Source organism: Ctenocephalides felis, unplaced genomic scaffold (genome assembly GCF_003426905.1).
Source record: "Ctenocephalides felis isolate EL2017-DRISC unplaced genomic scaffold, ASM342690v1 CF-g0.4_SCAFFOLD_01604, whole genome shotgun sequence".
NCBI classification, from domain to species: domain Eukaryota; kingdom Metazoa; phylum Arthropoda; class Insecta; order Siphonaptera; family Pulicidae; genus Ctenocephalides; species Ctenocephalides felis.
Window position 1 is genome coordinate 9,235,439 of NW_020537758.1, and position 22,979 is coordinate 9,258,417.

General features: G+C 28.4%; 2 protein-coding genes across 2 annotated transcripts in view; one reads left to right on the top strand and one right to left on the bottom strand.

Moving 5' to 3' along the window:
• The window catches only part of LOC113373319 (torso-like protein), a 49,373-nt gene extending 47,778 nt beyond the window's left edge, over positions 1-1,595 (top strand). Inside the window, exon 7 of the mRNA XM_026613627.1 lies at positions 1,406-1,595. Coding sequence (XP_026469412.1) covers positions 1,406-1,595 — 190 coding nt within the window. The remainder of the gene's footprint in view (positions 1-1,405) is intronic.
• A 3,550-nt stretch (positions 1,596-5,145) lies between these two features.
• On the bottom strand, positions 5,146-21,288 carry LOC113372659 (sterol regulatory element-binding protein 1-like). The gene is given in 18 exon segments (XM_026613014.1): positions 5,146-5,648; positions 5,726-5,861; positions 5,933-6,100; positions 9,584-9,696; positions 9,764-9,967; positions 10,518-10,704; positions 12,304-12,496; positions 13,427-13,666; positions 13,730-13,911; positions 15,180-15,355; positions 15,465-15,663; positions 15,732-15,895; positions 15,898-15,997; positions 17,555-17,715; positions 19,629-19,803; positions 19,895-20,376; positions 20,438-20,723; positions 21,106-21,288. Coding segments are annotated over 17 exon segments (3,204 nt in total). The 5' UTR covers positions 20,544-20,723; positions 21,106-21,288; the 3' UTR covers positions 5,146-5,430.
• Between the last annotated feature and the right edge of the window lie 1,691 nt (positions 21,289-22,979).

A 22,979-nucleotide genomic window follows, 5' to 3' on the forward strand; every position in this document is an offset into this window, starting at 1 on the left:
TAGGAAAAATTGCAAAATGAATGAAAACTGTATCTGCCAAACATTTCAATTTACTTATGAACCTAGACAATATTAAAACATATATGTATGTAAAAATACTTCTCCAATATTTCGAGTTATTAATAGTTTTTTGCACAAACTACCCCATAATCTTTGGTTGATGCTTAGATTTTTGAGCAAAATAATTTATTTAAAGAGCTCCTCAGAAAGTATGACCTCAAAATTTTAGTATATTAGTCCCTGATATGTATATTATAATAACAAATACTAAATTTAATTAGTTCTTTAACAATATTTCGAGTTATTAACAATTTCTGCACAAACTACCCCATAATCTTTGTCTGATGCTTAGATTTCTGAGCAAAATAATTTATTTAAAGAGCTCCTCAGAACGTACGACCTCAAAATTTTAGTATATTATTCCCTAATATGTATATTATAATAACAAATACTAAATTTAATTAGTTCTTTAACAATATTTCGAGTTATTAACGATTTTCTGCACAAACTACCCCATAATCTTTGGTTGATGCTTAGATTTTTGAGCAAAATAATTTATTTAAAGAGCTCCTCAGAACGTACGATCTCAAAATTTTAGTATATTATTCTATAATATGTATATTATAATAACAAATACTAAATTTAATCAGTTCTTTAACAATATTTCGAGTTATTAACAATTTTCTGCACAAATCATCCCATAATCTTTGTCTAACACTTATATTTCTTAACAAAATAATTTATTTAAAAAGCTCCTCAGAACGTACGACCTCAAAATTTTAGTATATTATTCTATAATATGTATATTATAATAACAAATACTAAATTTAATCAGTTCATTAACAATATTTTGAGTTATTAACAATTTACTATACAATATACCCCATAATCTTTGTATAACACTTATAATTCTGAGCAAAATAATTTATTTAAAGAGCTCCTCAGAACGTACGACCTCAAAGTTTTAGTATATTATTCCCTAATATGTATATTATAATAACAAATACTAAATTTAATCAGTTCTTTAACAATATTTCGAGTTATTGACAATTTTCTGCACAAACTACCCCATAATCTTTGTCTGATGCTTTGATTTCTGAGCAAAATAATTTATTTAAAGAGATCCTCAGAACGTACGACCTCAAAATTTTAGTATGTCATTCCCTAATATGTGTATTATAATAACAAATACTAAATTTAATTAATTCTTTAACAATATTTCGAGTTATTAACAATTTTTGCACAAACTACCTACAAATACATACAATTCGGCCCTTACGATATCAATTAGGAGAAGTTTGAGATGCACTTTTGGATATCTTAAATAATACGTCTGTTGGGTCATCTAGTTTAAATATATATATATATATATATATATATATATATATATTTAATTTTTTTTCAGATATGCTAGTCTTTTAAAATTACACAAAGACACGGCTCTCCTCAACACTCTCGATGGAATGTTAGGGAACGAAGCCTTATTACAATTAGACCTTAGGGCCCTGACCCCTGTTTTTAAGGACCCTGCCAAAAAGAAATGGTTCCAGGAGGTCATCGACAACCAGATCAAATTGTGGGAAGTCAATATGTGATTTAGAAAAACAAGGAAAGACTTAGTACAAGTGAAACATAGTTCTTGTTAGGAACAAATTTACACAAAATATTCTTTTGTGATTTATATAAAATTCAATAGACAATAATAAACTAGGTAACTAAGTTTCATCAAAATGTGCCTATTTGTAGTCCCTATCAATATAAGTATAATATTATAATTTATTATAAACAAGTTATAATTATTTATAATATTATTGATAAAAATAAATAGCGCTCTTGTGGAAAAATTTTTGGTATAATTTACCCAAACAAATTATAAAAGGAATTTTTACAAATTTTTAACTGATTTTTTTTCAATAATCTAAAATATTATTATAAATGTAATGAATTGCAATATGTTTTAGAAAATTTAAATAAAAATCTGTAAAATTAATATTTACAATTCACTGATTTTTTTATTAAATTTATTATATTTTATATATAAATATATTTTAATACTGTTTTAGAAACTAGTTAAATGTGATAGCTATTAAAGTAGTTATTATAATATTTAAATATGTCGAAAACTTGTATTAGTAAAAGTGCCTTTTTATTTAGGTATATCAATATAATTAGTTTTAATTAATTATTCGATTAAAATTATTTAAATTACTTAGACTGTGTTTAGGTATTTTGTGAAGACGATTTTTGTATATCAAAATGACTATGAAAATTATTGATAATTTTACAAAATTAAATACTTGATTTTGTTATTTTCTTACTAAATTTGTTATAATAATGTGGAATTTATAAGCAAAAATAATTATTTACTGTGTATAGACATTTTGCAAAGCATTTTTTTGTAAAGGATTCACGAATAACTTTTTTATGAAAATGTTATAAGAAATACTACTGAATATTTTCTCAAATTTCTTTTTTTATTTGAAAGTATTTCAATCTTAACCGTAAGGATTCTATTTTCAAATAAAAAAAGGAATTTGAGAAAAAATTCAGTAGTTTTTTTATAACATTTTCAAAAAAAAAAGTTCTTAAAATTGTTTCTTCCAAAATTTGAATATATAAAACGGCCAAAACTTTGTTTAAAAAAATCCGTGGATAGATATCTTTGAATATTTGAATATAGAAAACGGCCAAAACTTTGTTTAAAAAATTGAGAAAATATTGAGTAGTTTTTGTATGACATTTTCAAAAAAAAGTTCTTAAAAATGTATTTTTGAATATTTGAATATATATATCGGCCAAAACTTTGTTTAAAAAAATCCGTGGATATTTGAATACTCCATAAAATGATTAATTTATTAAATAATTATTTTTTTGTTTAAAAAAAAAGTTTTTCATCTGGCCTTGTATATAAAAGTTTTTATAAAAATTAATAATAATTTTGGACGTTGATAGTAGAGAGTAAAATATCAAAATTAAAAACTGGAAATTTTTGTTCTGTTACTTAAAAATGTGGAAATTATTGTTGAAAATAATTATTTAAATTAAACTCTGTTAAATCATTTTTTGGACATTTTTCTGTGCATTATTGTAAAAATGATTAATTTTCGACGTGGAAATTATTTTTTTGAAATTATTCTTGTACTCGTTTACTGCTAAACAAAATTGTGAAACTTATTGTAAATTTTAATAACAAGTTGCAGAAATAAAATACCAAATCCCAAGTATTTATTACTACAAGGTTAAGACCAAAAAATATATACAAAAATAAATTAAAAATCACTTACCAATAATCAGCATCAGCATCAGCAAAAATTCTTCATACACTTTTGAACAATAAAAAAAACTGTTTTTTAACAGAAACTAATTACATAAAAGTTATTTTAAATATCACTGTCCAAATATTAAATAAACACTACACACTTTATTCAGAATAAAAATAGCACGTGGTTTCTTCTGTCAAAACTGAAAGAAAAAAAGCGCGAAATTCAAAAAATAAAATATAAATGATTAAATATTTTTTTAAATAATAAAGATATATATACATATGTGTATATATTATATTTTTTTAATATTAAGTTATTTTTATTCAAAGCCCGCCTCCGAATAAATTTCATTAGTAGTTATATAAATTAAATTAAATATATATATATATATATATATATATTATAAATGTACTTGTGTATGAGATAAAAATGTGATTTAGAAAATATTTTGAAATATATTTTCGTGAAGACAAAGCTGTTTTATTATTATAATTTATATGTATATATATACACATATATATATATATATATATATATATATATATATCTACATGGTCTGTTCAAAAAGTACCCGGAATTACTAATAATTAAATTTCGCGGGTCTGGAGTGTCTGATTGTCAAAATTTTTTTTTATTGTGTTGGTATACATGCCCCTAAAGTATGATGAAATTTTCAGCTATATTCACTGTTTACTTTGTCTGTGGTAGTCGCTAAGGTTCGACGTGTTTTTCTGAGCTCGGCGATTTTTACAATGGAAGAATTGAAAAAGTCAAAGAATTTGTATTAAATTTTGCGTAAAAAATGAAATAAAGTGTTGCAAAGTGCAAAAATTCACCAGATATGGCTCCGTGTGACTTTTTCCTATTCCCAAAGTTGAAGAGACCCATGAAAGGACGGCGGTTTTCCTCGATTGAAGAAAATCGCCGAGAGTTCTCAAGGACATATCAAAAAGTGAATATCAAGGGTGCTTCGAAAATTGGAAAAAACGCTGCCATAAGTGTATTATATCTGGGGGGGACTACTTTGAAGGGGACCACATTAATGTAGACGAATAAATAAATATTTTTTTGAAAAAACGAAAATTACGAAAACTTTTTGAACAGACCTCGTATATATATATATATATATATATATATATATATAATTAAATTTGCAGCAAATTCGTCGAATTATAAATGATAAATTAATTTTCACTAAATTATTAATACCATTCGAAATTTGATATCATCTATCAATAAATCAATAAACAAAAATTTATTTTAAATATTCAATACAATTATAAAAAATTAAAATAAAAAGATTTAAAAAAAAATAAGTAAAAATATGCATTCCGCATTAGGAAAAAACGAAACATACAATTTGAATAATATATTAATTTTAATTGACAGTTAATCTTATGAAATTAATACTATTTTAAAATCGACCAATTTCTTGCTAATTATATAAAATTTGTTTCGACTTAGAAAATCTACCAAAAGTTATATATAAAATAAAAAATTATTATATATCCTGTAAGAAAGACGTTTTAAACTATTTTCCTATTTTTTTCATTAATAAAATATATATTCATATTTAAAATACATTTTATTAAAAAAATATTTATACACTCTAAAAAATAATGGTGCAATTAAAATTAAATGTTTATAAATAATCAACAAACTAATTATATGTTAATTATAAATAATATCAAAATGTCTAACAAATATGGTTAATTTATAAATATTATTTTAACTTTAAAAATAATTGTATTCATATTAATTAAAAATATTCAATTTAAAAATAATTATATTTTTCTCTAGACATATTCAATTTTGTATTTGAGAAAATATTTTGACCATCATTTATATTATTAAAATTTGAACTCTTTGAATCTCTTAGTCTTATACTCCAAAAAATAATTAGATTAAATCTTAAGTACTATTTAAATAATTAAAAAGAAAAATTATTGGTGTTTTATACCTTCAATGATACATTCGTAAATATAAACTAAATACTTATATATTATCAACTAAAATTGGACATTAAAATATTGCAAGGAAAAAAATATAATTTACCAATAGGTTACATAAAATTATATTTCACGTACTAAAATTATTTTCCTTATGATGAAGTATACTAAAACATCTATTAAAATTAAGATAATCTTACCATCTATCGTTTGTATGTTTAATTCGTTATGGAACCTGTTCCCATCGATTTCATCAACTGATAGCAATCGTGTAGTCTTTTCTGATCACCAATCCTTTCTAATGTTTTAACAGCCTCTGTTAACATACCAGCACGTTCTCCTGGTGTTGATAATAATTGGGCTGGTAAGTGTCGACAGGCTACATAAAGGGCTGCTGCACGTTCCCTTTCGCCACCTTCGGAATTACTAGATTTTTCTAAGGAAATAGAAAAACATCATTAAATATAATAATAAAAATAAGTATTATGAATGTAAGGGTGTGTATTATGGTACCTTTTCCACAAATCGCACTCGGTTTGGAATTCCTATGCCTCAAACTTCTATCGAGTAAAATTTGTGTTGGTCCAGGAGCTGCACCTGCCATCAGTCTGCAAACTGCTTCGTACAGAAAAACTCTCGGTAAAGCAGTCTATGGAAAAAAAATTCAATAAATACAAAAATAAATGTAATTTTTAAAGTATTTTTGTGTCCTTTATCTACCGGTAGGCGTTCAGTAAGTCTCCTCAACGACGACAAATCGCGTTGGAAATTTGTTAGAATATTCGGAGCGACTGGTTTCACATTTAAACCAGACTTGGTGTCAATTTCGACTTCCCACAAACCGTAACTTGTCTCCAGAATCCAATCGCAACACAAAAGCTGCACATACTGAAAAATGAGAAAAGAAAAATGAAATTAATTATTAAGAAATGATAACTAAATTTTATGACAATAGTTTCATCCACCAGTTAGGATTAATAATAATAATAATAAGTTAGGATTAATTAAAACATTTATTTGGTAAGAAAATTATCACAATAAAATTACGAACAAAACCGTTATATAATTCGATATATGTCCACATGATTTTTTTGAGATTTTTTGTAATTTTACGTAAATTTTAGGAGTCTGACTACTTTATAGTCCAAATCATTCAAAATACGAAGTTGCAATATATGGAAGAAGAACTAAGAATTTTGAGACAAATTTAATGATGTGTAACACTTTATATGGTTTCTTTACGAATTTATTAAATATTTTGAATAGTTGCTCAAACCTGTCGCACTTTACATTTTAACATCTAAAAATACACACATTTTCTATCCTACAAGTAAAACGATAAAAGATACGTAAAATATTTGTTCTAACAAAAGATTCAGAATAAAATTATGTATAAAACGGTATACGATTCGATAATTGACTCAATATAAATTTTAGGAGTTTGACTCCTAATCGCATATCGCCCAAACTGTTTAAAATACGAAGTTGCGATATATGGAATAAAAACTAAGAATTTAATTCTGACTTTAGGAGTCTGACTCGCATATCGCCCAAACCGTTTAAAATAGCAAGTTGCGACATATGGAAGAAAAACTAAGAATTTTGAGACGATTTTAACGATGCATAATATGGTTTCTTTACAAATGTATTAAATATTGTAAATAATTGCTCAAATTAAACCGCTGCATTATAATTAACCATTTAAATTTTTACAAAAACACGAAAAATGTTATGAGCTACATTAAAAGTTTCTTAGAAGGAAAGTTGCACATTCAAATTATGAATACAATGTTATATAATTTGATATATGTCTCTAAATAATTTTATTGAGATCGTCCGATTTTTCTTAAATTTTAGAAGTCGTGAGATTCCTTGAATTTCAGCACTGCAACTTGCCCTTAGGGCAAACCGTTTAAAATGCAAAGATACGATATATGGAAGAAAAACTAAGAATTTTGAGACAAATTTAACGATGTATAATACTTTATATGGTTTCTTTACTAATTCATTAAATATTTTGAATATTTGCTCAAATTATAGCTCCTTGTAAGATTGAACATTTAAATTTTTATAAATTTTATGCTGAATAAAAAACGGTAAGAGTATTATTAAAAGTTTGTTAGAAATAAATATGCAGGATAAAATTACGAATAAAACGATGTAAAATTCGATATATGTCGCCAAATAATTTTCTTGAAATTTTTCAATTTCACGTAAATTTCAGGAGCCTGACTCGCTTATTGTTGAAATTGTTGGATTCACGAAGTTGCAATATATGGAAAATAAACTAAAAATTTTAAGATAAATCTGACGGTGTATAACACTTTATATGGTTTTTTACGAATTTATGACATTTTGAAGCAATTGCTCAAATTATGCCTCCTTGTGAAATTAAACATGTACATTTTTGTTTGTTACAACAAAAAATGCACATTCAAATTACGAATAAAATGGTATATAATTCAATACATGTATCTAAATAATTTTATTGTGATTGCCCGATTTTTCTTAAATTTTAGGAGTTTTGAGATTTTCTAATTCCTTGAATTTCAGCACTGTAACTCGCCCTTAGGCCAAACCGTTTAAAATACGAACTTATGACATATGCAAGAAAAACTAAGAATTTTGAGATTTTTTTAAAAATGTATAACACTTTATATGGTTTCTTTAAGAATTTATTAAATATTTTGAATGGCTGCTCAAACCTACCGCACTTTGCACTTTAAAAAATTACACAGATTCTATTCTACAAGTTAAACGATAAAAGATACGTAAAAAGTTTGTTAGAAGAAAATATGCGGAATACAATTACGAATAAAACGATATATAATTCGACAAATGCCTCTGAATAAATTTCTCGAGATTTTCCTATCTTTCTTGAATTTTACGAGTCAGACTCGCCTATCGTCCCAACGGTTTAAAATACACAGTTGGGATGTATGAGAGAAAACTAGGAATTTTGAGACGAATCTAAGAATGTTTAATACTTTATATGGTTTCTTTACGAAAAAATCAAATAGTGTAAATAGTTGCCCAAATATATACGCACTTTGCATTTGAACATCTAAAAATTCACACATTTTCTATCCTACAAGTACAACGATAAAAAATGCGAAAAAGGTTTTTTCTAACGTGTCTTCATATAATTTCCTTGAAATTTTCCAATTCTCCCTAAATTTTCGGAGTCTATCTCACCCATAGGCCACAGACCAAATGGTCTAAAATACGAAGTTGCGATATTTGGAAAAAAAAACTAAGAATTTTAAGACCTTTCTAACAATGTATAACACTCTATATGGTTTCTTTAAAAATTTATTAAATATCTTGAATCTCTGCTCAAACCTACTTTGCATTTTAATATCTAAAAATTTACAGATTCTATCCTACAAGTTTAACGATAAAAGATACGTAAAAAGTTTGTTCCAACGAAAGATGCAGAATAAAATTACGAATAAATTGATATATGATTCAATAAATGTCTCTAAATAATTTTCTTGAGATTTTCCAATATTCATTGAATTTGAGTACTGCAATACGCCTATAGGCCAAATCGTTTAAAATACGAAGTTGCGATATATAGGATAAAAACTAAGAATTTTGAGACAAATCTAACAATGTATAACACTTTATATGGTTTCTTTTATGAAAAAATCAAATAGTGTAAATAGTTGCCCAAATATATCCGCACTTTGCGTTTAAACATCTAAAAATTCATAATTTTTCTATTCTGCAGGAAAACAATAAAAGAATCATAACAAAATTGTTCTAACGAAAGATGCAGGATAAAATTATGAAAAAAACTATGTATGTATAATTAGATACATGTCTCTAAATAATTTTCTTGAGATTTTGCGATTTTCCGTAAATTTTCAGAAGTCTGAGACGCCTATCGTCTAAAAAACGGTTTAAAATACTAAGTTTCGATGTATGGAAGAAAAACTAAGACTTTTGAGACGAATCTAACAATGTATAATACTTTATATGGTTTCTTTGCGAATCTATGAATAAATCTAACGATGAATAGTTTGAATATTTGCTCAAACCTACCGCACTTTGCGTTTTTAAATCTAAAAACTCACACATTTTTTTCCTACAAGGAAAACGATAAAAAATACATAAAAAAATTGTGCTAACAATAGATGCAGAATAAAAATTACGAATAAAATAATATGTAATTCAATAAGTACCGTATCTCCATATAATTCGGTTCTTCTACGAGAATGGTCGCAAAACCGCTATGAAAGCATTGAAGATGAATTGCACAGTTTAAAATAAATGCAATGCAACTACAATGCACCATAGAAGCAAGCAAATTAATAAAAAAAATACTATATAACTCTTAAGATACAATAGAGAAAATATTTAACTTACCAAAGTTATATTGCTAGGATCCTGCACCGCGGTGTAATTCAACGAGTCTTCTAGTAAATTTCCAGAAATATTCAGCATGTCCCAGATATCACCACCAACGAAATGTGAAAGATCTACAAGTACCACACAATTACAAAAAAAGAATTTAAATATGCGGCAAATGTTTTATATTGTACTAACTTTTCTTTTTCTCCAGAAACATTTTCCGTGCCTTAAGAGAAGCCAGAACGGCCCTCGGCAAAGGATCGTCTTTAGCCGATAACGACGCTGGTAAGTTTTCAGCCCGGCTGTATAAATTTTGTGCGTCCAAATCTTGTCCCAAAAACCACTTGGCAGCAATTCCTGTTATGCACGACCACCAATGCGCCTTTTCATCTTCACAACCTGAGAAAGAAAAAAATATACACCTAAGTCTGTTTTTACACGGTCTTTTTGTACACGGTTTTGATATAACACGGTTTGAAAATTGAATATTTTTAATTTTTTTACACGATTTTATTCCATTTAGCACGATTTGAAATTTTATGTACTTAAATTTTTTTGTCAAATTTAATTTTTGCGAAGTATGTTCATAACACAAGAAAGTATTTATGAAAGAAAAAAAGTCTGAAACCATCGATAGTATCGATAGTTTGCAAACACTAGCTTAAAGATTTAAGTGAATTCCCCTTTAGCGCGTACAAACAATTTTTACTGGTCAAAGCAAATGTGAATAGCACTAATTTAGGGGAATACCCTAAAAATTCTTGTGTTTCACTAATTTTAATAGGTTTTAGAGATTAGGAACAAATCACCCATTTTTGTATAAGATCAATGTCTTTTTTTACACGTTTTTTTTTTACACGGCTTCTTCTGGAACCAATCTACCGTGTAAAAACAGACTTAGATGTATACATGTAAATGAATTAAATTGAATATAAAATTTTATACTTACAGACTTCGTTGGTGACCGATGCAGTTCTTGCAACCGTCAACTCCGTCGAAACGTTGTCCTGCAACCATTCAACGTACATCAGAGCATTGGTGATAGATGATTGGGAATTGTTAGAAGACTCCGAATGTTGGCTATCTGGAGTTACAATTGCGTGCAAGGCTTTTTCCAGTAGTTTTTCCCTGTACACCTGGAGAAAACAATGTTAGTTGCAAGTATAGTGTTAAGGGGGTCTTCCTATGTGACGGCCTGTTTTTTAGGGATATTTTAGGATTTTTTTTCTACGACCAGTAAATATTTAGAGCTTCAAGTTTTTTATCATTTATTAACACATATTTGGACAGTATAAATATAAAATTTCAGCTAAAAATATTCAGTCAAACTAGAGTTACAGCGCTCCGAACACCCCCGCCTCGAAAAAAAGAGCTCCCACTTCCTCCACGATTCCGGCTGATCGGCTTATCTGACCAAAAAAAAAATAAACGGCGTTTTAATTTGTAGGCTTAAAATCACGGAATGACCTATAATCAAATGAATACAAAAAAAATTGGATTTTTGATAGACATTTGAAATAAAATTTGCAAATTAGGCACTTTTTAACTTCCCGTAGGGTAAGTTATTGTAATGGGCCGAAAATCGGAATTGAAAATTTTTACATTTCTCGACGTTTTGAAGGTTTCTGAACATTTTGGCATACTTCAGATAAAATGGATGTGTGTGTGTGTGTGTGTGTATGTATGTATGGATACAATTTTTCGCCCACGTTTTCGGGCGTACGGATCAACCTATTTGAACGATTCAAAAAACATTCGATTCATATTGATAAGGAGATGTGCTGATTAGTTTTTGGCAAAGACAGGTCCAGCAGTTACGGAGATAAGGAGCAAAGAGTGCAGAAAATAGAAATCGAGTTTTTGAGAGAACGGAGCATCCGATTTGAATGATCTAAAAACATTCAATTAGTAATGATTGGGAGAAGGGGTTATTAGTTTTTCGCAAAGGCAGGCCCAGCCATTTCGGAGATACAGAGCTAAATGTACAAAAAATAGCAGTTTTTGAGAGAACTAAGCGTCCGATTCAATTGATTCAAAGAACTTTCTGCTTGTCTTAACAAAATAATTGATTTTGGAAAAAAAAATTTGTACCATTTTTTTTTTTTTTTTTTTTAATTTTTTGTATATCGAAAATAATTCAGATTTTATTTTTAATTCTGACTATAGTTCTAATATACTTTTAACAAATAATTTCAACTCTGCAATTCAGTTTATATAATTCTTATAAATATTAGACAATATTACAATATTTATAATGATCTATTTGAAAACATTCAATATTCCTCGAACATTTCGTTACGGTACGGGAAGTTCCAGCAATTTGCCTTAAGGCACGATGCCACCCACCCCACTAGTTTTTCTTGTTTTTTGCTATGAAAAAATCGAAGTTTTGAAAATTTTCGATTGATAATAGTTCATTCCATGCGATTAAATATATTGAGTGTGCCCTGTAAATTTCAAGTAATTTGGTCCAGCCGTTTCTGAGACACAATGGAGGAAAGTTTGATAAACACAGTTTTGAGAAAAACGCGTTTAAAGATAAAATAATCGTACTATATACTATATGTATACTTTTTAAATGGCTGTAACTCAAAAACTATTTGAGATATTGATTTGAAATATTAATGTTATTTTTAAAGGTGTAATCTACCGAAATATGAAAAGAAAATAATCGATTTCTTCAACTCATCACATAGGAAGACCCCCTTAAGGTATACAAAATTCTTTCACCGTACCTTCATAACGTACGCCAACGGATCCGCCTTGTTTCCCAAATTGCTGAACATCGATTCCTTTGCCTCTTGCCCGTATTTCCAGTTTTCATTTAAAAAAAATTTGTGTCCAAAAGGTGTAAAAATCCATTGGAGTCTTGCCGGGGCTTGTACACAACGCAGGCTTAGCGCATGCTTAGCTGCACTTAGATAATACCTAAAAAAAAACAACAATTATAACACCAAAACATATTACATAAAAAATATTATTAACTTCCCATAGGGCAAGTTATAGTAATCGCAAAAAAATCGAAAATGAAAATTTTTATATATCTTTACGTTTCAGAGGTTTCTGAACATTTTGGCATACCTTAGAAAAAATAGATGTATGTGTGTGTGTGTGTGTGTGTACGTGTTTGTATATATGTGCGGATACAAATTTTCGTCGACGATTTCGGGAACACCAATCAACCGATTTGAATAATTCAAAAAACATTCGATTCGTATTGATAAGGAGACGTGCTGATTAGTTTTTGGCAAAGGCAGGTCTAGCCGTTCCGAAGATACGGGGCAAAAAGTGCCGAAAACGGTAACTCAGTTTTTAAGAGAACGGAGCGTCCGATTTTAATAATTCAAAAAATATTTTACTTATATTGACAAGGTGAAGAACCGATCAAATTTTCATAAAGGCAGGTCTAGCGGTTTCGGAGATCTAATGAAAAAAGTAAAAAAAATGCCATTTGGCGGTCAAAAATGATCATTAGACATATGCATATCAAATTATCAGATATTTTATAGAGATTTTAACAATAAGTAAAATTTTTTTTTACATTTCTATGGGTTCCGTATTAATGTTTACGCGCTTTGATATTTCGTCTTTATGCAGTTAAAGCAGTACGATTGCTTTGAAAAAAAATTTAGATCTTTCAAAATATGTCAAAAAAATTTTTTTTTCAAAAAAAAGTAATTTTTGTCCAATTTATAGTTCCTCAAAAAATCTTATTTTTTCGAAGTAATTTTTTTTCAAAAATGTTAATAGTTTTTAAAAAAATAATAATGTTTGGTACGGGAAGTTCCAGCAATTTGCCTAAAGGCACGATGCCTTAATTGCCTTAAGACAGAATTCCACTTATATTATTTTTATTACCTGCACAAGACTTGCAGCAAGCTAGGATACGATAACTTCACCCTCAAAGCAGCCGTGATGTATATTTCAGCCATTTCCTCAGCCGGCATATGATTATAAGCGGCTTCGCCCAAATTAACGGCGGCCAAAGACAATAAAAGGCCTCCACTGGATGATCCACTTGCAAGATCCAATTGATTCAAACGATGATACACCAGAGCTAGTTCTTTTACAGATGATAAAGCCATGGCACGAGATTGACTAAAAAAAAATACATGAGTTATTAAAAAATACTTGCTTGATTGTTATGTAACTTTGTCGTACCCATCAGCAAAAAGTCCGCCGGCTCTCCTAGAAATAAACCTTCCGATCCATAATCTGTGCAACATCAGTCTGAATAATTGCCATGTTATTGCTGCCGAATATTCCATTCTGGATGCTGGTAGAGAACACCCATAAGCCTGTAGACATCTTTTTAGTTCTTGAGACGATAGCGAAATGTCACCCTGAAATGTAAAGTAAGAACTAGTGGTGCCTTAAGGCAAATTGCTGGAACTTTTCGTACCGTAATTAAACATTCGAGAAATGAAAATAATCAATAATTGTTTTATATCATTTCAAATAGATTATTTATTATAAATGCACACTGTGAATTCATAAGTGCTTTTTAAATAGGCGACGAGCGTATTCAACAAACAACTTATGTGTATGTTTACAAGAAATTTGTTTAATTTTTTTTGAAATTTGATTTTTTTGAACTTTTTTCTAAATTTAATTTTTTTTTCAAAATTCGAAACTTTCTGGAATTTTTTGAAAAAAATCTATTTTTTTTATAATTGTTTGAGAATTTGGACATTTTTGAAAATATTCGTTTTTTTTGAAAATTTCGAAATTTTCTCATATTTTTGTTAGAAATTATTTTTTTTTTCAATCTCATACTTCTTGAAATACTTCAAAATCTAAATTTTTTTGGAAAATTATAAAAAATTTCAAAAATTTTAACTTTTATTCTTGGAAAGCATTTTTTTCACACCGTCTACACAAGCAAAAGGTATTTTGAATCAATCTAATCGGATCATCCTTTCTCTCAGAAACTGCATGACCCCTCTTACGCCCTTTGCGCTCCATACCTCCGAAACGGTTAGATGTGCCTTTTGCAAAAACACCTCGTGATCGAGTACGAACCGAATGTTTTTTTCAATCATACAAATCGGTTATTCCATACTGTCGAAAATATCGAGGACATTTGTTAAATGAACTTCAAAATTAAAAATGCCTTTCCAAAAAATTAAAGAGTTTTTTATATAGTCAATGCAAATAAAATGTTTTTCGAATTATTTAAATCGGACGCTCCGTTCTCTAAAAACCTGAATTACGATTTTTGGCTCTTTTTGCTTTGTATCTCCGAAACGGCTGGACCTGTCTTTTGCAAAAACTAATCAGCACATCTCCTTATCAATACGAATCGAATGCTTTTTAAATTGTTCAAATCGGTTGATCTATGTTCGCAAAATCGTCAACAAAAATTTGTATCCGCGTCCATTTTTTTAAGGACTTTATTTTTTTTAATTTAATGTAATTTAAATAAAATATTAAAGAATGTGTAGTATTTAAGTAACTGTTTTGAAATTACGCTAAAGATGAGACATACCATGGTCTCGAAACGTCTGTAATTACCAAATAAAGTTTGTGTTAAAAATCTGAGTGTTGTATTGTTCATATTTAACATTTAATATGTATATATATATATATTATATATATATATAATATTTACCTTTGATAGATCAAATTCGGCCTGCTTTTTGTGTCTCCAAAACGTCGAAGATTCTTTAGATTTCGCCGGCAAAATCGGATCCCCGTACGCCAAAACTTTAATCAATCCAAGAGCCATTATTACAGAATTAAACAACCAGAGAAATATAGCAGGGCTAAAGTACCAGGCTTCAGAACCTATAAAAAAATTACATCATAATTAAAATCTATATAATAGTTGACTTATAGTTGCAACTTACATCACAAAAAAAGTCTATGTATTAGTTGACTGATATTTGTGACTTACCTTCACCGTATCCAAGTAAACCACGTCCAGCCTGAGTTTTAACATTATTCATATCATCATTGCCATTAAATCCTGTCAACATCGTACCGAAAGGATTGAAAGCCACAAATAAAAACATGAAAGCACAAAGTGCCATGCGAGACTGATCCAACATTCCGCGAACTGGCGACATACAATCGTCGTTCATGTCGTCTTTCATCTGCATAAAAAAATAGACATACAGGCTAATGTTGAAAATATTTTACCAAATATATTTTTTATTATTACGTGTGAAAATTCAGGAGAAGACGGTAAGGAATTATCAGACTGTGTTGGTGACAACGATGGTGATGATACGTCACTGCTTGGCGGTGTTAGGATGCAAGATGAATCTTTGAAAGAGTCATCGTTGACACCAGTTGCTAATAGGTCTTTTAGTGTTGTTTTCTTGATGCCATTTTCAGTGCCATGTTTTCTTGTTTTAATTTTGCATTCGAATTTTGTAGAAAGCGAATGTATTCTATTGTTTTGCGGAGGATGCCTGATTTGTTTAACTGAAAAAAAAAGAAAATAATGGTGTATGCCATCGTGCCTTAAGGGGCACAACTAGTGTGAAATTTTCAAAAAATCGAATTTTAAATTTTTCCTTACTTCGATAGGTTATACCTTTAGAAATAACATACCAAAATTTTAAATCGATATCTTTAATAGTTTTTGAGTTACAGCCACTTAAAGAGTATTTATATAGTATATAGTATAACGATTATTTTATCTTCAAACGCGTTTTTCTCGAAACAGCATTATCCGAATTTGCTGCAGCGATTACTCAAAAACAAATGATCCGGTCACTATCGAATTTTTTTTTTACATGTTCCATATATAGTACTCCGTAAAATGAACTATCGATTTTTTGATCGGATCAAAAATCGAATTTTAGCAGTCCAAAAACGACCAGAAATTTGGGTAAAATTCGACTTTTTTTTAAAAAAACGCCGTCATTTTACCAATTTTTGATTTTTTTTTCTTTATTGTAGTTCATTTTACAGACAATATTATCTAGTTTAACGAAAAAATTTTTTTTTAATTTCTGAAGGGCCTTTTCTTATCGCGCCGGAGATCGACGTTAACTTAAAAAATAATCAATTTTTTTCTTCAAAAATTTTACTATGTATTCTTAAAACATGTATAAATGCATTCCTAAAATTTTGAAATGATTGATAAAGTAGTTTTTTCAATATAAATTCTCAAAAATCATCTTTTTTTAGGCGATTACACTAGTTGTGCCCCCTTAAGGTAAATTGCTGGAAGTTCCCAAATCGTAACAAAACGTTCGAGGAATATTAAATGTTTTCAAACAAATTTTCATAAATACTGTAACACTGTCTAATATTTATAAGAATTATATAAACTAAATTAGAAAGTTAAAATTATTTATTTAAAGTAAAAACACGATTTCTATTATCTGCACTCTTTGATCCGTATCTCCGAAACAGCTGGACCTGCCTTTGCCAAAAACTAATCAGCACATATTTTATTAATTAATTATTTATTATTAATTAGGAGTAAGAACAATCCTTGATGTAAATAAATTGTATTTTATTCAAAGTAAAAAGAGTTGTTTTGCCAATTACAATATTAAAAAAAAATTTAATTAAAAAAGTTGACCCCAAAATAATTAGGATTGGACAACCCTTAATAGTAACTATATTTTAAAGAAAAATTTAAGCTTATTCTTCAAACTTAAAAATCTAAACATAAATTATATAAAAAATATTCAATAACTGAAAATGATTGAATGTGAATTGGGGTTGAAATAAATGCTAAAAGAGCTATAAAAAATAGGGGTTGGTGATAAAAAAGTAAAAATTTTGGGTCGTATGTATTTTTAACGCCACATTATAAAAAAATGAAAACAAAAAATTTCGTCCGAAAATTACAAAGAAAAATTTAAGAGTGAACAACCCTTATCACTTAGGGGTATAAAAAATAGATGATTATAGATAGTAATTTGGTAAGAATCAGTAAAGCATTTTCTGAGAAGTACGGGAACAAACTTTGTGACATGAGAATTTTATATATAAGATATATTAAAATAATTTGTTTCTCCCTACCTTAGCATCAACCCCAACAATCATATTTTTCAGTTCAATAATTTTATCATTGATACTTGTCCGGTATCTGCGTTCTATAGCATTGTGGGCACTGCGTTTGACTTCTTTCACTTTTGGTTCTTTATGGGACAAATCTTTGATAGCCAATTTGTCATCGATTACTGCAACAAAAATAGAAATATATATATATATATATATATATATATATAATATATATATAAATTTATATATATATATATATATATCTTATATATAAAAATGGAGCTCTCTTTCAAATGTCCGAATAAAACTCGAAAACGGCTGAATCGATTTGGCCAGTCTTAGTCTTGAAAAATTCGTGCCAATCCAGAGAATGTCCAAAAGGTGAGAAATTATTTCAAATCCGCGTAGAAACTTTACATTTATAATTTGAAAATTTTTGTAGAAGCGTAATTTAAATAGAACAATGGACGGTGGCAATTTCGTGAAATGTCAAACGCTTTTGACAGATGATGTTCAATTACGTTTAATAGGATGTTTTACGCGAATATTATTTATTTGTGATAAATTTGTAGTAAGTAGTTTTGTTTGTAGTTTTATTTATATACAAAAACGTTAGTAAACGGGCCCCAAGTGTCACTAGAGACTCAAAATATAAACTTTTTTGATATGTTAATATGAAAATGCATTTTTGGCATATTTTTCTCAAACACGGTGCTCTGAAAGATCTTATGTATAATTATATGCTCATTGGTATTTATAAAACATTTCTAGGTTATATATTATTTTTTATTTATGTTATTTAAATTCAGAACCTAAATTTGGTATCGATCAAATGGACCTTTTGTCGAATAACATTTTTCCAGTTATAATTTTCCAGAATTTATCGCAGAATAGATAGTAATATATGAAGGTCCGGGGTTAAAAAGGCCAACCGCCGGTTTGTCAAAAATCAGTAAAGTTAAGCATTGTTTAACAACAATATTTGAAAGTAGAGAAAAAAAGATTTATAGCCAGCTACAAGCTTGATTTGAAAACGGTAATCTTTGAAATGGGGGAGATAAACGGTTATCTTTGAGAATCCATATAAAGTATTTTCTTCCGTTGGTAGTTTTTAAGCATTAGTTAAAAAATGTAATTATTTTGTAAAATACCTTTAAAACTATAATAAGGCTTTAAATCTGTTTGCCACCTGCCCGTTTCAAGTTACCCCGCCTACAGGGTAAAAAGGTCTAGATACCAAATTTTGAAAGACATCAAAAAGGCACATTTCTACAATGATGAAGTAGAAGACAGTTTACTGAACTCAGATAATTGTTCGCTTGATATGTGTTATTTGCTGTGATATAATTGTTATGGTTTTCACAATATAGTTTACATTTGCTCAAAGTCAAATTGGACCTTTGTGCCTCGCCCTGCTCTACATATAGACTTTATATTAAATTTACTTTTTTTCGCCGAATGTTACTTGAAACTTTTCAAAAAGCAGGTCAAAGAAGAAATACTTAATTCATTTTCTATCTCTCCTTGCAGAAATTGAAAAAAATTTTAGTATCAGCTCAGAAGTATTATTTACAATTATACGCAAAATCCAGAATCCAAAAAAGACTTTATATTAAATTTACTTTTTTTCGCCGAATGTTACTTGAAACTTTTCAAAAAGCAGGTCAAAGAAGAAATACTTAATTCATTTTCTATCTCTCCTTGCAGAAATTTGAAAATTTTGTATAAGCTCAGAAGTATTATTTACAATTATACGCAAAATCCAGAATCCAAAAACAATATGAAAAACTTGAAACGTAATCAATTAGTCGAAAGACTTGGATGGTTTATACTGTTTCCTATAGAAAGTGTATAAATCTTCCAGTTTGATTGTATTGACAAAATATAGATAAACCAATGGGGTTTATTGTTTTTATAATACTTCATTGTATATAGCATTCAAACAACACATCCTTATACACTTATAGTATTAATATTTTTGATTCTCTAGAAATTGTCTAGAATATACCTTATTTAGCAAAACAACGTTTGCCGGGTCAGCTAGTATATATATATATATATATGTATATATAAACTAAAATAAATATCTTACCAGCAATTGGTGTAGTAGTATACATAACAGTTTTGTTTATATGTTGTTCCGATTTGATTAACTTTGCTTGCAATAATACATGTTGCTTGTCCTGCATTGTATTCATATTAGGCACAAAGATTTTTTGTGGTTGCACATTATTTGTAGTCTGACGAGCTGCCAGTTGTTTTCGACCCTAAAACATAAATGAAATATAATTAATGAAATAAATGAAACTATTTATTAAGTATGTAAAAAAATTATTTATATATAAATTTTTGACTTACAGGTTTCTGTTTTGCAATTGGTACATTTCTTGTCGGGGCATGTGAGAATGTTTTGATATCATAAAACGTATTGTTTTGTACCGGATGGAAAATAAGTGTGTTTTGGTTGTTTACTATAGGGTTTTGCAAGGATATCACTTGTGGTTGGTTTAGTAATGTATCAGGCTTGAAATCAATGTTTCCATTGTACATAAATATAGGAGCTGCAGGTTGTGTGGGTAAAGTTTGTTTATTTAAACTTGGCGATAAGTTTGGTGGACTTAATGTTTGCTCAGGTGACGACAAAGGAGGCGTGTAAACTTGATCTTCAACTTTCATAGGCGTTGGTGTATACAACTCAGGGTTTTGAAATACATTTGAATTATCAAAAATTCCATAACTGTCATTACAAACTGGCAGAGTATCATCGTTCAGTTGCTCAAAGAAGTTATCATCGATCACCAGATTATTCCCTAGGACATCAGGATTTGTCAACAAGAAATCTGGGGACAAAATTACATCATCATCCATCATACATTTAGCACAAATATCAATTTCCCTTACCCTCAATTCCTGACAGTTCGTCTATATTAAATCCGTCGCCGAGGTTGCCATTGGTGAATTCCATTTCTTTATTTTTAGCTTCATTCCAGATTGCAGGATCAGCCATAATTTCATCATTAATTATTGCGTATTGTTTTATTTTTAATAATTTTTATTTTAGACTTTCCTCAGACAACAATACACATGTACGATGCATAACTTCCAGCCAATCAGGGACGAGAACGGTGTGGCGTGATTATACGTCATCGTGACGTTTGTAATTTGACAGTTATCAAATAATTGACAGCTGTAAATGATCATAATAAATAATAATAACAATATATATATATATATATATATATATATATAATAAAATAAAAAAATATTTCCCTTCTATCCTTCCTTATCTATGTCTATACTATCTGCATTTGACACTGATTCTTTTATAAATTACATTGACTTTTATATTATATTCATGTTTTTATTTGGTGTTTATTATTACTAACAATAAATATAAATACACATGTTATGTGACAAATTTGATTTATCACATATATAACTAGTTTTAGATGGCTTTATACTGCCTTTGTCAGCTTTTAATCTTGATTTATATCAATTTATGTCCTTTGACATTTCACTGCTATTTATAATTAAAAAATAACTAAATATTAATTCGCATTTAGGCCCACCATATATTATATAAAGCTTCCCACAAGATATTGTTTGAATTTCAATGAACTAACTACAGCCAACTAAAACTTTTCAAATAACAAATAAAACACTTGTATGTATGTAAGTCAAAATACTCTATAACACAAGGATAAAACAAACTGTACTGGAATAATAATGTTTTTTTTTCGATACTAATTCTTATTTTATTATTATATTATCTAGGACACGAAGCTAATTTCTGCTAATATCACATTTCTTTGTCATACCAACATACGACGCTCAACCGAGAATAAAAAAAGTGTAACAACATTGAAAGACAAAAAACCTATGTGCGTCAAACAAAACTGTCAAATAAAAAAACAAAACTGTCAAACGTCAAAATAGTACACCCATTGTTATATTGTTCTCACCTCTCACATTTAGACACCTTTTAGACAGTTAAATAGAAATCCCAATTGTAAGCATATAATTATTTACGAAAGCGGTTTTTTTACATTTACATGATCATACATTGTCTCTTCACAACCAATATTATTTCAGGGAACCAAACATATAGATATTCAAAACCTAGTACAGTTTTGTTAGAAATTATTAGGAAGTTTTTAATTAGGGCTTCGCAGAGTGTTTTAGTATAGTTATTTTATTTACCCAGGTAAATGTTATTCAGGTTGTTTCCAGGTAAATGTTATTCAGGTTGTTTTTGTTTGCTTAGTGTGTTTTAATTCTATTGTAGGGTTCACTGAATTAAGATTAGGACTTCAGCCTGAACATCAAAATAGCTACAAGAGTCTTGTAGCATGTAACATCTGATTATTAGAACTTAACTCATATGTATGCATGTATATATATATATATATATATATATATATATATATATATATATTAAAGGCTAGCATATGTATAGTAATGTAATAAACTTAAGTTCAGTCCGATATTGTTGCCTATTTTTATCTTTAAGTGATCTGATTACTTTTTCTAACAATGATTAACATAGGTAATAAGAAACACAATTAAAACCATCTATTTCATCAAATATTTGTATTCAAAATATATACACATACTATTTACAATATAAAGCATGTCACAGGAAACACGTAATAAATAATATAGAATAAATATAAATAATATAGAATAAATATAAACATTGGAATTAAACATAAAAAGAAGGATGCTTTATATTTGTTTTAGTGGAGGAGGAAAGGTGTGTAATGTCTTCAAAAGATACCGAAGAAGATTGGGCAGGTGAAGGGTTAGGGATATTATTATGAACTTGGCTCACATGACGAGTTAATAAATACTTAAATTTAAAAGTTTTAAGGCAGAAAGCACACGCATTGGGATACCAGCTCTTGGCTCTTTGTCATGTTTTTGTCTCATGTGGCGATACAAGGAGCTACGAGCTGTGAATGGAATCTGACACTCGGTACAGAAAAAGTCGCTGTCCATCTTGCCACATAAGTAAAGTAATAAAGTGAAATATAAAATAAAAGTAATGAAGGTAATAAAATGTATCGTAATAAATGTAAAGAAAATTAGAAGCTAAAAAGTAAATATATAAAGTGAGTATCTAAATGATATTAATTCTAAAGTAAATATAAACTTAAATGAGCAAAATCTAAAAATAAGCTTATAAAATAGAATGTAACTTAAAGTGAAATAAAAGTAAGTATCTAAATAGTAAAAATATGAAACGAAAAATAAACTTACGCAAGCTAAGTAAAAATCTAAAAAAACACGTAACTAAACTAAAAAGAAACTTACGCAATCCTAAAAAACACTTATTTTAACTACGAAATATGAAAAATAAGCATGAATTATAATAAGAAGCTTACTAGAGCAAAAAAAGCAACGCAAGGAAAGCGATCCAGAGCAAAAAAAACGAAAAACCGAA